At 45.9% G+C, this 14,841-nt stretch overlaps 1 protein-coding gene across 1 annotated transcript in view; it reads right to left on the reverse strand.

Annotated features, from left to right (window-relative positions):
* Positions 1-7,171: 7,171 nt before the first annotated feature.
* The window catches only part of LOC141091441 (uncharacterized), a 46,796-nt gene continuing 39,126 nt past the window's right edge, over positions 7,172-14,841 (reverse strand). The window contains exon 5 of the mRNA XM_073577006.1: positions 7,172-7,515. Coding sequence (XP_073433107.1) covers positions 7,382-7,515 — 134 coding nt within the window. The 3' untranslated portion in view covers positions 7,172-7,381. The remainder of the gene's footprint in view (positions 7,516-14,841) is intronic.

A 14,841-nucleotide genomic window follows, 5' to 3' on the forward strand; every position in this document is an offset into this window, starting at 1 on the left:
AAGAAAAATAAGGGGATCCCACGCCATTTTTTTATTTTATTAGCCAAATACATGAACAGGAAGTTACACAATAACTGCATTGATTATATATCTCGCTGACATCTTTTTATTTTATCTATATCTGTTCTATTCTGACGGTTCACACTGTAAATTTACTGAACTCCGGTGATCAAATGTCAGGTTTCCTATGAAATGGATATGTAAAAATTGCATGGCACATAGCTATCTTTGGAGATCTGTGTAAACGGGTGGTTGACAGATAAAGCCTGTAAATCACTGACCCTGTTGGCCGATGTTAGGGCCACTGATATCACTGTTTTTAGTGTAACGAATCAAAGAGAGATCTTGTTAATGCTTCCAGAACCAGGTTTAAATCCCAAGGCGGCATCTTTGGGGCCAGAATTCGACTTGATCTATCACACGCCTTAATTAACCCTTATCCACCTATCTGCCGCTAGGTTGTAACTATATAGTGCTTGTCAAGCAGATAGCTGCACCTTAAGGGTGCTAGTGGCTAGGCCCATCGCCATACCCCTTTTAAGAAACTCTAATTTGGCTTTTATCGGGACTTTTTCCACCATGGACCGTCCTGAACTAGAGAATAATTTAGCCCATGTTCTCCCATATATCCTCATCCATGAGAACCATGGCCTCTTGGGCCAAAATGAAGCGATGAGAATCCATATAGAAATGCAGAGAAAAAGAGGGTGCACTCACCGGTCCATAAAAATCAAACGTTTATTTCAATCCGTTAAAACATGCACAGCAGGACGGTGGAAAGTGGAGTGCGAGGATGACGGACGTTTTGCGCAATTGCGCTTCTACGAGTCACACGGGTGGTAGGAAATGACGAGGGCTCAAATACTGACGGCAACATATGCTCCTCCCCCTCCCCCCTTTCTTAAAAGAAGTTTATGGAGATCACCTCCCTGCTGCTGTAAGACTACTTTTTCCAGTCCTGCAAAGGTTAATGTCCACGGATTACTATCATGAAAATCCCTAATAGGATGGGAAACGCATGTTCATGGTGTTGGATCGGTTCAGGTGTTCCACAAATTCGTGAAAAACATCCTGATGACCGTCCCACACCATGGAGATATCGTCCACATACCTAATAAATATAGTTTTATATGTTTTAAATACTGATTGCTGGTAGAGTATTTATACTATCTTCAAACGTGGCCAAAAAATAAACGTGCGAGCTAGCGGAGTCCCCACCTTCTGAATATACCAGGTATCTATATATTTAAGGCATTATGTTGCAGAATAAAGCCTATTCCTTCACACACGAAATTAATGAAATCCGGCCGTTTACCCGTATGAGTCAAAATCTCCCTGACTGCGCGCACTCCCTCAAATTGTGGAATCCTGGTGTAAAGACTCAACGTCTGTTGAAACCAGGGAAAAATTATCTTGCCAAGTGAGATCGTGTAGTGATTTCAGGAATTCCCCGGTATCCTTTATATAAGAAGGAATATCACGTAAAAGTGGACGGAGCAGCCAATCCATGTATTGTGATAGAGCCTCTGTTACCGATCCTATCCCGGACACTATGGGGCGGCCAGGGGGGATATTCTAGACTTTTGTATTTTGGGGATATAATACCAGTGTGGTTTCTGCGGGAACTCCGGTGGCAATTTCTCAGCTTTCCTTCTGGAAATAATCCCCAGGTCTGTGTATTATTCTGAGGAAGGAGGGCAAATCATTTTTTAATTCATTAGTGGGGTCATGAGACAGTCTCAAATAAGTAACCGTGGTCACATAACAGTCTATTTGCTTCTGCTAAATATTGGCTTTTAGGTAATAGAGCCGTGTTTCCCCTTTTATCAGCAGACCTTACTATTGTGCCATCCCATTTCTTTATGTCAGATAACGCACGTTTTTCTGCTATAGTTAAACTTTGTTTAGAGATAAAAGATTTATGCAAATGGATTTTTCTAACAGCCTTAAATAAATCGAAGTCCACAAAATCAAACTCTTCAGGAAGACAATAACCCAGTCCTTTCGTTATCACCGAGAGGTGTGCATCATTCAGGACCTGATTAGTAAGATTGGTTGGATTCCAACACCGCTAAGGGGAATTACAAGTGTGGACGATGTGCTTTCTGTCCTCAACATGTCACAGGTCCTTCATTAAAGATCGGGGCCATTTCACACCATGTACGCAGATTTATTTCTTGTAAAATTAATTACCGCATTTTTCGCTTTGTAAGATGCACTTTGTTCCCCCCAAACTTGGGGGGGAAATGAGGGTGTGTCTTACAAAGCATACATGCCTCACCGGGTGTAGGAGGCAGGGGCGTCCGGGTGACCAGCAGTGCTGTGGGTGTCTCCGGTACCCAGCAATGTCTCTGACACTGCCCAGGGCTCTGCCAACATTTTGCGACAGGCCAGAGCCCCGGGGCACTTTCACGGTTCCCTCTGTATGATGGACTTCGGCAATATGGCCACCGCCAGAGGCGGTGCATGCATTGATGGTAATCTTGGGACTAAGATCTCGAGAGATAAGATCTCAGCGCTGAAATCTCATCTCTCGAGATCTTAGTCCCGAGATCACCATGTGCGCATGCGAAGCCCCCCGGCGGTGGTCTTATTGGCGGAGTCCATCACACAGAGGGAACCGTGAAAGTGCCCCGGGGCTCTGGCCTGTCGCAAAATGTTGGCAGAGCCCCGGGCAGTGTCAGAGACACTGCTGGGCATTGGAGACACCCACAGCACTGCCAGGCACCGGGCAGCAGCACAAGCCTCCTTGGCAGCAGCACAAGCCCTCCTGGCAGAAGCACAAGCCCCCCTGGCAGAAGCACAAGCCCCCCAGCAGCAGCACAAGACCCCCTGGCAGCAGCACAAGACCCCCTGGCAGCAGCACAAGACCCCCTGGCAGCAGCATAAGCCCCCTGGCAGCAGCACAAGCCCCTTGGCAGCAGCATAAGCCCCCTGGTAGCAGCACAAGCACCCCTGGCAGCAGCATAAGCCCCCTTGGCAGCAGCATAAGCTCCCCTGGCAGCAGAACAAGACCCCCAGCAGCAGCACAAGCTCCCCTGGTAGCAGCACAAGACCCCCACAGCGGCGCGCTGCACATCGAAGCACCCCCTCATCCCAGCATCACCCCACGCCTGCCTCCTCCACCAGCGACCCTGGGACCCCGCTTTGCCGCAGCCACCACCCCCGGGAAGCAATAAGATGCACAGATTATAAGAAGCACCACCATTTTATTAAAAAATATTTTTTCGCCTCAAAATTTGGGGTGCGTCTTATAATCCGGAGTGTCTTATAAAGCGAAAAATACATATGTCGTATATGTATTACTTTGTCCATGCAAGTTTCTATATTGGGAAACCAATAAGACCATTATATGTCAGATTTAGGGGGCATTGCAATTGCATGCACACAGGAAAGGGAATACCGTGGTTAATTAACCATATTAGGGTTATAATAATATTATTCTCCTAAATCCGCAAGTAAAATGACCTGCGGATTTAGTGCAGATTTCCTGAGGATTTTCTGCAGTTTTAGTGTGGATTTCACCTGCATTTTTACACCTGCAGATTCCTATAATGGAGCAAGTGTAAAATGCTGCGGAATCCGCACAAAGAATTGACATGCTGCGGATTTGAACCCGCTGCGTTTCAGGAGCAGATTTTTCCGCGGTGCGTGCACAGTGTTTTTTTTTGTTTTTGTTTTTTTTTTACATAGGATAGAATGGTACTGTACACCACAGGAGAATCTGCTGCAGATCCGCAGCAGAATTCGCAACATGTGCACAGACCCTTAGGCTGTGTGCACACGCTGCGGATTAGGTGCGGATTCATCCGCGCGGATTTTGTAAAATCCGCAGGTGAAACCGCAGGTCAAAATACCTGCGGTTTTACCTGCGGATTGCTCTTGGGTTTTGCCCTGCGGTTTTTCATCTCCTCAATGGAGAAGATGGCAAACCGCAGCGGAATCCGCAGAAAGAATTGACATGTCAATTCTTTCTGCGGATTGAAAACCGCAGATAATCTGCGCGGAAAATTCCGCACCATCTGCATTGCGGTTTTTGATTCCCATAGGGAATCATGGTACTGTACACCGCAGCAGAAACTGCTGCGGGTCCGCAGCGGCCAAAACCACTGCGGAACCACAGCAAAATCCGCAGCGTGTGCACACAGCCTTAGGGCTTTACAGGATAGTAATCTGTGGACATTAACCTTTGCAGGACTGGAGAAAGTCTTACAGCAGCAGGGAGGTGATCTCCATAAACTTCTGTTAAGAAAGGAAGCAAGGTGGATCATGCGCACACGCGAATTAGATTCCACCGGCTTCAATGACAAGATTGATATTTGCATCTTCTTATAATTTCAGCGTTTCTATAGGATTTGTTTCAGTGCTTTTAGGCTACTTTCACACTAGCTTTTTTTGCGCTGCATGCGCAGTGCACATACAAAGAACGCATCAAGCGTTTTGCATGCGTTTGCTTATTTTTTACGCATGCCTTTTTACCAGTTTGACTCTAAACGCATGCGTTTTTAAACGCTGACATGCGCATCTCCATGCGCACACCAGCGTTCCCATAGACTGTTTTTTTTTGCGCATTTGTGCGCATGCGTTTTTTGACACGTTGGGCGCACAAAAAACGCAACGGGGTGCGTCTGGCGCGCATAGGCACACACTGTAAAAAACGCATGGGCACAAAAACACTAGACAATGCGCACCCATGTTAAACATAAGGGTGCACTGCGCATGTATGCGCACGCAGCGCAAAAAAACACTAGTGGGAAACCAGCCTTAAATGATTTTTAATGATATGCCATTTCATGTAATTTGAATATATAATTTTGTACTTTGTATAACAGGTATGATGTGAGGGGAGGAGCATATGTTGCCGTCAGTATATGAACCCTCGTCATTTCCTACCACCGGTGTGACTCGTAGAAGCGCAATTGCACAAAACGTCCGTCATCCTCGCTCTCCACCGTCCTGCTGTGCATGTTGTAATGGATTGAAATAAACGTTTGATTTTTATGGGCCGGTGAGTGCACCCTCTTTTTCTCTGCATTTCTATATGGATCGTTCTGTTTTTTTCTGAGGTGAGCACCCGAGGGTTTCATTTGCCTCCACTTAATTACGTGTATGGATTCCACAGTGTACAGTGTGACGGTGGGGCTCATCGCAATGACAATGACGTCTGCGCTCTCCTCCCGAATCAACACCAACAGGGGCAAGGCCTCGCTTGAAGTCCCAGGGAATGTGTAGTGCATGCACTGCATACGGCTTCTCTCTTGGATTTAAAGAGCAGAAGTTTTTTGTTTTCCTGTTTCGCTAGTTGGCAAACAGGTCTATTTCTGATTGACCCCATCGATCCACGATCTGTTGGAATATTAGTGTATTCAGTTCCCATTTCCCTTGTTCCAGGTGGTCCCAACAAAAATAAAATATATATATATATATACAGTGCCTACAAGTAGTATTCAACCCCCTGCAGATTTAGCAGGTTTGATAAGATGCAAATAAGTTAGAGCCTTCAAACTTCACACAAGAGCAGGATTTATTAACAGATGCATAAATCTTACAAACCAAAGAGTTATGTTGCTCAGTTAAATTTTAATAAATTTTAAACATAAAAGTGTGGGTCAATTATTATTCAACCCCTAGGTTTAATATTTTGTGGAATAACCCTTGTTTGCAATTACAGCTAATAATCGTCTTTTATAAGACCTGATCAGGCCGGCACAGGTCTCTGGAGTTATCTTGGCCCACTCCTCCATGCAGATCTTCTCCAAGTTATCTAGGTTCTTTGGGTGTCTCATGTGGACTTTAATCTTGAGCTCCTTCCACAAGTTTTCAATTGGGTTAAGGTCAGGAGACTGACTAGGCCACTCCAACACCTTGATTTTTTCCCTCTTGAACCAGGCCTTGGTTTTCTTGGCTGTGTGCTTTGGGTCGTTGTCTTGTTGGAAGATGAAATGACGACCCATCTTAAGATCCTTGATGGAGGAGCGGAGGTTCTTGGCAAAAATCGCCAGGTAGGCTGTGCTATCCATCTTCCCATGGATGCGGACCAGATGGCCAGGCCCCTTGGCTGAGAAACAGCCCCACAGCATGATGCTGCCACCACCATGCTTGACTGTAGGGATGGTATTCTTGGGGTCGTATGCAGTGCCATCCAGTCTCCAAACGTCGCGTGTGTGGTTGGCACCAAAGATCTCAATCTTGGTCTCATCAGACCAGAGAACCTTGAACCAGTCTGTCTCAGAGTCCTCCAAGTGATCATGGGCAAACTGTAGATGAGCCTTGACATGACGCTTTGAAAGTAAAAGGTACCTTACGGGCTCGTCTGGAACGGAGACCATTGCGGTGGAGTACGTTACTTATGGTATTGACTGAAACCAATGTCCCCACTGCCATGAGATCTTCCCGGAGCTCCTTCCTTGTTGTCCTTGGGTTAGCCTTGACTCTTCGGACAAGCCTGGCCTCGGCACGGGAGGAAACTTTCAAAGGCTGTCCAGGCCGTGGAAGGCCAACAGTAGTTCCATAAGCCTTCCACTTCCGGATGATGCTCCCAACAGTGGAGACAGGTAGGCCCAACTCCTTGGAAATGGTTTTGTACCCCTTGCCAGCCTTGTGACCCTCCACGATCTTGTCTCTGATGGCCTTGGAATGCTCCTTTGTCTTTCCCATGTTGACCATGTATGAGTGCTGTTCACAAGTTTGGGGAGGGTCTTAAATAGTCAGAAAAGGCTGGAAAAAGATAATTAATCCAAACATGTGAAGCTCATTGTTCTTTGTGCCTGAAATACTTCTTAATACTTTAGGGGAACCAAACAGAATTCTGGTGGTTTGAGGGGTTGAATAATAAATGACCCTCTGAATAAACTTTTCACAATTTAAAAAAAAATTACACAAAGAAATAACATTCTTTTTAGCTGCAGTGCATTTCACACTTCCAGGCTGATCTACAGTCCAAATGTCACAATGCCAAGTTATTTCCGAATGTGTAAACCTGCTAAATCTGCAGGGGGTTGAATACTACTTGTAGGCACTGTATATATATATATATTTTATATATAAACTCTTATTTAAGTGCACTTTTGCTTTTTACTTACAGCAGGGTTTTTGCTCTTTTTTCTCTTGTAGGTTTTATGGCCACTGTTAGGTACTGCCATGTACTGTATACAAACTAGACCAAGCTCAATTTTATAAATATTGAATGTATATATATACTTTATTAAAAATACATATAATTTATTAAAAAGTTATTCAGAATGCTGATAAGACAAATTTCCTGACTGAAAAAAATAAATTAATTAACCACTAGGAAAATTTAATGTACAAACACTAAGTAGAGCAAAATCCCAGTGAATAGCGACCAGTTCATGTAGTGATATAGGGTAACCTTCCCGGTCTATGCCGCTGGCACAGACTGGACATCCGTCTCTACATCCCTCTGCCGGGTTTCTTCATACTCCGGGTTCCTCCATATTCTCTCCCATATTTTACGGATCCTGATGAGGAGACTCCTCTTCTCTCCAGGACGATCTGTAAGGAAATAAATCTGTTATTATAGGCCTCTGTGTTATAAAGCTTGTTACGTGTTACAGAACCACTCAGCACCCAGAATATGTTGTGCAGTTATATGTATGTATAATAGGTTCTTTGTGAGATGCATGTCCCTAATACATCAGCCCACATGCTGCGCCCCTGGGCAGAGGGGACACGATATTCTTCTTTTGTCCGTCCTCCCCCCACCTTTGTAATTCCCACATTAAACGTCGGCAGGCTCCGGCCACCTGCGGCTTTTGTAATGCATGCCTGGCCTGCCGCTTTTCTATTGGCCTGCCCCCTGTATCTGTGTGATATATTCTGTGTCCTGTGAGTAAAGTGTTGTCAGACTGGAAATACGTGGAGAAGCAGTGATCTTTTATATGCGCCCATGTAACCAAGGAATTCCAGCCAGCGTCATTCATTTAGACTCCAGCCAAAGCAGAGCGGACCTCCGAAAACACGGGGTGGTACTGAAAGAGGTACCCCAGCTTGGGTCAGCGAGCAGGGGGAGCTCTGGCCTTCGACCAGGTACCTTCAACAGTAAGCCACAAAAAGATCCAGTATAATGCCTTCCGACAGTTGGGGGAGGCAGAGGAAGACATTGATGCAGGACTTTGAGCGGCAGTGTGCCCTTCATCAAGTGAAGCCGAAGGAACGGGTTCAGATTCTGGCCAGCAAGCTGACAGGCCGTGCAGCGCATGCCTATCGCACGGTACCTGATGAGGACTCTATGGACTATGAGCGGATCAAAGAAGTGATCTTGGCCCGGTATGCGCTGACACCAGAGGCCTGCCGCCAAAAGTTCCGCGGACTTATAAAACGCGTAACCGATACCCACACTGAATGGGCCTGTAAATTACGGCGGTCACTGCTACAGTGGGTACAAGGGAGCCAAGCAACCACTAAGGAGGACGTCCTCCAGCTGTTCCTCGTCCGGGACCAAGAGAAGACGGACCGGACAGTGTCAGTCCGTGTAGCAGGGGGAGCTATACCTCGACTACCCACTGCCAGGATTCACCTGAACTGGGTAGTCGGGGGATGGCCTTGTTGAGGTTGGCTTGATGGAGGATTTGCCTGCAGACGTCTTGCTGGGAAATGACTTGGGGCCCATGTCGTCTGCATTCTCGGTGGCCCCTCTGGCTGAGGCCTATCCTGTGACCACCCGGAGACAAGCTCGAGCTGCGGAGGCGGAATCACACTCAGAGGAGGCCCAGGTAAGACATCCCAGCCCTGCACGTATTCCCATAGCCAGACACATTTCTTGGGCCACTCCAGATGAATTTAAGAGGGAGTTACTTGAGGATCCTTCATTAGAGGGATATCGTGGGAAGGCACAGGAGGGGAGAAGAGTACTAGAAGGGGAACAGCTTGTATGGAAGCAGGGACTCCTCTACCGGATCACAGAGCAGCACCACACAGGGACGAGCCCCACTATAAAACAACAGCTGGTAGTTCCCAAGAAGTATAGGCAGGAGCTACTGCGAATCGCTCATGATATACCCTTGGCCGGGCACTTCGGCATCAGTCGCACCAGGCATCGTCTGACACAAAACTTCTTTTGGCCGGGGGTAACCTATGATGTTCGTCAGTACTACCAGACCTGTGACAGCTGTCAGCGCATTGGCAAGAGGGGGGATCGATGCAAGGCCAAATTACGCCCCCTCCCCATTGTGGAGGAACCATTTAGCCGAGTGGCAGTCGATCTGATAGGGCCGTTAGCCAAACCCAGTCCGTCTGGGAAAAGTATATATTGACAGTGGTAGATTATGCCACACGGTATCCAGAGGCGGTTGCGTTACCTAACATACTGGCAGAGACGGTGGCGGCTGCCCTGCTCCAGGTGTTCTCACGGGTTGGATTTCCCCGGGAGATTATCTCGGACCAGGGTACCCAGTTTACAGCAGAGGTGACCAACCAACTGTGGAAGCTGTGCAGCGTAAAGTCCATTAGAAGCGCCCCGTACCACCCGCAAACCAATGGGTTGTGTGAACGCTTTAACGGGATATTAAAACAGCTCATTGGGACTTTTACCAGGACCTACAGGGACTGGGAGAAATTCTTGCCACACCTCCTGTTTGCCTATCGGGAGGTGCCCCAAGAATCCACGGGGTTCTCCCCGTTCGAGCTGGTAAGACGGGAGACGGGTAAGGGGACCCCTAGACTTAGTGCTAGAACACTGGGAAGGGGAGGGCCTCATAGAAGGGGTACCTATTATAACCTATGTGCTGGAATTCTGGGACCGCCTACGGGAGCTGACCCAGGTTGTACGTGAGAACCTGCAGGCGACACAGCGGCGCCAGCGCGTATGGTACGATCGGAGGGCCAGAGAGTGCACTTTGGAAATAGGACAGAAGGTCCTGGTGTTAGAGCCCACTAAGCAGAATAAGTTTCAAGATGCATGGCAGGGGCCCTACCAGGTAGTGGGGAAAATAGCTAACACAACCTATAATGTCGCTGATTGTGACGACCCCAGGGTTATCCGCATGTTGCACGTGAATATGCTGAAGCCCTACCGGGAGCGCCCTGAAGGGGTAGTGGCCATCTGTGCACCTGAAGCAGAAGATTTAGCCGGACTTCCCTTGCCGGATGTCTTAGGGGAAAGGACTCAGTCTAAAACATGGGACCAGGTACACTTGGGTGAAGACCTAGGCCCCCGGGAGAGACAGCAGGCGGAGGCGTTGTTGAGGCTGCGACAGAGGATGTTTTCAGAGAGACCGGGGTACACTCGCCTGGCACAACACAAGGTTGAGACCCAGGATCAGACCCCCCTGCGACAAAACCCCTTCCACGTCCCTGAGTCTGTACGAGAGGGGATGCGACATGAGATACAAGAGATGTTGCGTTTAGGGGTCATTGAAGAGTCAGATAGTCCCTGGGCATCCCCTGTAGTGTTAGTGCCCAAGAAGGATGGGACTACACGGTTTTGTGTAGACTATCGTAAGCTCAATGAGAAAACAGTGACGGATGCATACCCCATGTCGCGTGTGGATGAGTTGTTAGACCGGCTGGCGGGGGCAAAGTATTTGACCACCATCGATCTATGCAAAGGCTACTGGCAGATTCCCCTTAGTCCTGACGCTATTCCCAAGTCGGCATTTGTCACCCCGTTCGGCTTATTCCAGTTTCGAGTTATGCCATTCGGGATGAAGAATGCCCCGGCGACCTTCCAAAGGCTGGCTGACCAGCTTCTGGATGGTCTCCAGGACTATGCTTGTGCCTACCTGGACGACATCACCATCTACAGTGCGACATGGGAAGAGCATCTAAATCACCTAGAGACAGTATTGGACAGGATCCACCAGGCCGGAATTACCCTGAACCCAAACAAGTGTCACGTGGGCAAAGTAGAGGTTCAGTATTTAGGGCATTGGGTGGGAAACAGCGACCAGAACCAGCCAAGACTGAGGCCATAGCCAAATGGCCCACCCCAAGGCGTTTCTAGGGACAGCGGGGTATTACAGGAAATTCGTTCCCAATTACAGCAGCGTAGCCAAGCCCCTCACTGATCTGACCCGTAAGAACCAACCCCGCCAGGTAACCTGGACCTCAGAGTGTGAGGAAGCCTTCCGCCAACTAAAGGACGCCCTCACCAATACCCCTGTATTGGCTGCACCTGATCCAACTAAACGTTTCCTTGTTCACACAGACGCTTCTATGTTTCGATTGGGGGCAGTACTGAGCCAAGTCGGGCCGGACGGCCAAGAACACCCGGTAGCTTACCTGAGTCGGAAACTACTGCCCCGTGAAATAAGCTATGCGGCCATCGAGAAGGAGTGCCTGGCGGTAGTATGGGCACTCAAGAAGTTGCAACCATACTTGTATGGACAACAGTTTTCCCTCCTAACAGACCATAATCCCCTAGTCTGGCTTAATCGGGTCTCCGGAGACAACGCCAGATTGCTGCGGTGGAGTTTAGCCCTACAACCTCTGGACTTCACCATCCACCACAGACCCGGCAAACAAAATGGTAACGCCGATGGACTAAGTCGACAAACGGAACTTGTACCAACCCCATAAACTTCGGTCATCCCCAAACAGATCCGTTGAGGATCAGACTGTGTATGCCGATCGCGTCGCTGAAAAGGGGAGCCGTGTTACGTGTTACGGAACCACACCTGGGCAGAGGGGACACGATATTCTCCTTTTGTCCACCCTTCCCCCACCTTTGTAATTCCCGCAGTAAACCTCCGCAGGCTACGGCCACCTGCGGCTTTTGTAATGCACGTCTGGCCTGATGCTTTTCTATTGGCCTGCCCTCTGTATCTGTGTGATATATTCTGTGTCCTGTGAGTAAAGTGTGTCAGACTGGAAATACGTGGAGAAGCAGTGATCTTTTATATGCGCCCATGCACTCAGAGGAATTCCAGCCAACGTCATTCATTCAGACTCCAGCCAACGCAGAGCGGACCTCCAAAAACACGAGGTGGTACTGAAAGAGGAACCCCAGCTTGAGTAGACCCCGTTACAAAGCTCCATAGGATGGAAGGGTTAATGTGTGAGGGATGACAAGATACCAGTAATAACAGGATAGGACGGACACAACCAGGAGAGAGGACATAGGTGGGAGAGGGTTGTGTTATGGCTCAGAAGATCAGGGATGGTGCCTGACGAAGCCGCACCGACTACAGACATCACATCCTGCGGGAGAATGGTGTATGAGAATATATCACTAGGGGGCGCACTGTGTGGTCTCCCTCTGATGGCCTCATTCTCACACATCACAACACTCTGGGATAGGTGGAGCGTGGCCTCAGCTGGCGAAGGTGTAACACGCACGGCTCAGGATCTCTGAGGAGGCATCTCCTAAAGCGAGAAAGCCAAAGAAAATCGTTCTCTTCGATAACACACGGAAGGATTGTTTTCGCGTTACTCAGAGGTACATTCTGATACCCCTTGTCTGAGTTTGGACATTAAAATAGACATTTTTGAAATCTGAGGCCTTTTCCCGCCATTTTAAACCGTGAGTGAAAAAATCCTTTCCCTGCTCCCTCCATTACCCACCGGCTGTCCTTGTCCTCAGAAAAAAAGTATCTCCACGCTTGTCTACCACATTTTAAAGATTTTTATTGTCTTTTGGAGATTTTTTTTATACAAAAATCCTGTCATATACCAGCTGATTGGCGGAAGGATAAAAAACAGTCCCCACCCTGTGCCTAATCTGACAGGATTTCTCTTGTTGCATAATTAAAAGACGAAAGCAAACAAAAGCCAGCTCACCAAGTGTTCACCGCAGACCTCGGAGCTCCGTCTGGACTGACGTGTAATCAATAGGAAAAAGCAATTAGTTCCAGCTGCGTGTAAAAAATTTCTTCTTTATTTCAACATTAAAATTATGTCATCTTCATAGTAAATGCCATACACACGGACACGGCAACGCGTTTCGATCTGTAAGATCTTTGTCAGAGCCATAGAGATACACTGATCTCAGCTGCATATATACTACATTTGATCCAATGACATGCACAAATACAATCACATGACAATTAACTCATTAAAATTACATAGCAATGTACAAAATAAATTAAAACACATGTTGCAAAAGAGAAATATTTATCTTTTCAACAATAATGAAGCATTAGGTCATTTCGTTTATTTAAACCATTCGGGGATCGGACATCTAGGTGATAAGTCCAAAAAGCCTCTCTTGTTAACAGGCGTCGCTTTGAATCTCCGCCGCGGAAAGGAATTTTAACCTGTTCTATTCCTTGCACTTTAAAACTCGAGGTATTTCTAGCATGGTGCCTAATGAAGTGCTGCGACACAGCTGATATATTACGATTCATGTTATTCGTATTCTCAATATCATGTAGATGTTCCCTAATGCGCATCTTCATTTTTCTAGATGTGCATCCTATATATGATAATTTGCAAATAGTGCAATCTATCTTGTATATTACATTAGTTGAATTACAATTGATATATTGTTTTATGGTATATTGCACTTTATTTGCCGCATCAGAAAATTTTTTTTGGGACATTTGCATATCTACATGTTTTGCATTTTGTAGCTCCACATCTGAAAAAACCATTGCAGGTTAACCAGGTTTTATTAGTTTTATTATTGAGAGAAAATAAATTGGGTGATAATTTGTCTCCCAATGTAGGAGCTCTTCTCGATACTATATTAATACCTGGCTTTAATATATCTGCCAATTTACTATCTTCATATAAAATGGGCAAATATCTATTAATGATTCCCTTGATTTGTGGAAATTGGCGACTAAACTGAAAACAAATATACGGTTTCTTTCCAATAACTGTCTCATTTGCATTGCCACCAGAAAAAATCATTTTATTACGTTTTTTATTTTTTACTATTTGTTGTGCTCGATTTAAAGACCAATCCGGATACATGCGATTTTTTAATTTTTTCTTTACATGTTCCAGTTCACTATCTAGATTACTCTCTTCACTACAATTACGTTTAACCCTTGTGAGTTCTCCTACTGGTATTGCTTTGAGGGTATGTTTATTGTGACTGCTAGTCGCATGTAAGATGGTATTCCCACTATAGGGTTTATGATGTGTTTTCGTAGAGATTATTTCCCCCTCAACACCAAATAAATCCAAATCCAAAAAAGATATATGTTCCATATTATGTTCATGCGTAAATTTAATATTGTATTGGTTAGAGTTTAGATATAGCAATTTATTTTCTCTCAATAATAAAACTAATAAAACCTGGTTAACCTGCAATGGTTTTTTCAGATGTGGAGCTACAAAATGCAAAACATGTAGATATGCAAATGTCACAAAAAAATTTTCTGATGCGGCAAATAAAGTGCAATATACTATAAAACAATATATTAACTGTAATTCAACTAATGTAATATACAAGATAGATTGCACTATTTGCAAATTATCATATATCGGGTGCACATCTAGAAAAATGAAGATGCGCATTAGGGAACATCTACATGATACTGAGAATACGAATAACATGAATCGTAATATATCAGCTGTGTCGCAGCATTTCATTAGGCACCATGCTAGAAATACCTCGAGTTTTAAAGTGCAAGGAATAGAACAGGTTAAAATTCCTTTCCGCGGCGGAGATTCAAAGCGACGCCTGTTAACAAGAGAGGCTTTTTGGATTTATCACCTAGATGTCCGATCCCCGAATGGTTTAAATAAACGAAATGACCTAATGCTTCATTATTGTTGAAAAGATAAATATTTCTCTTTTGCAACATGTGTTTTAATTTATTTTGTACATTGCTATGTAATTTTAATGAGTTAATTGTCATGTGATTGTATTTGTGCATGTCATTGGATCAAATGTAGTATATATGCAGCTGAGATCAGTGTATCTCTATGGCT

Source organism: Dendrobates tinctorius, unplaced genomic scaffold (assembly GCF_039654945.1).
Source record: "Dendrobates tinctorius isolate UK_male_01 unplaced genomic scaffold, ASM3965494v1 ptg000054l, whole genome shotgun sequence".
Taxonomy (NCBI): domain Eukaryota; kingdom Metazoa; phylum Chordata; class Amphibia; order Anura; family Dendrobatidae; genus Dendrobates; species Dendrobates tinctorius.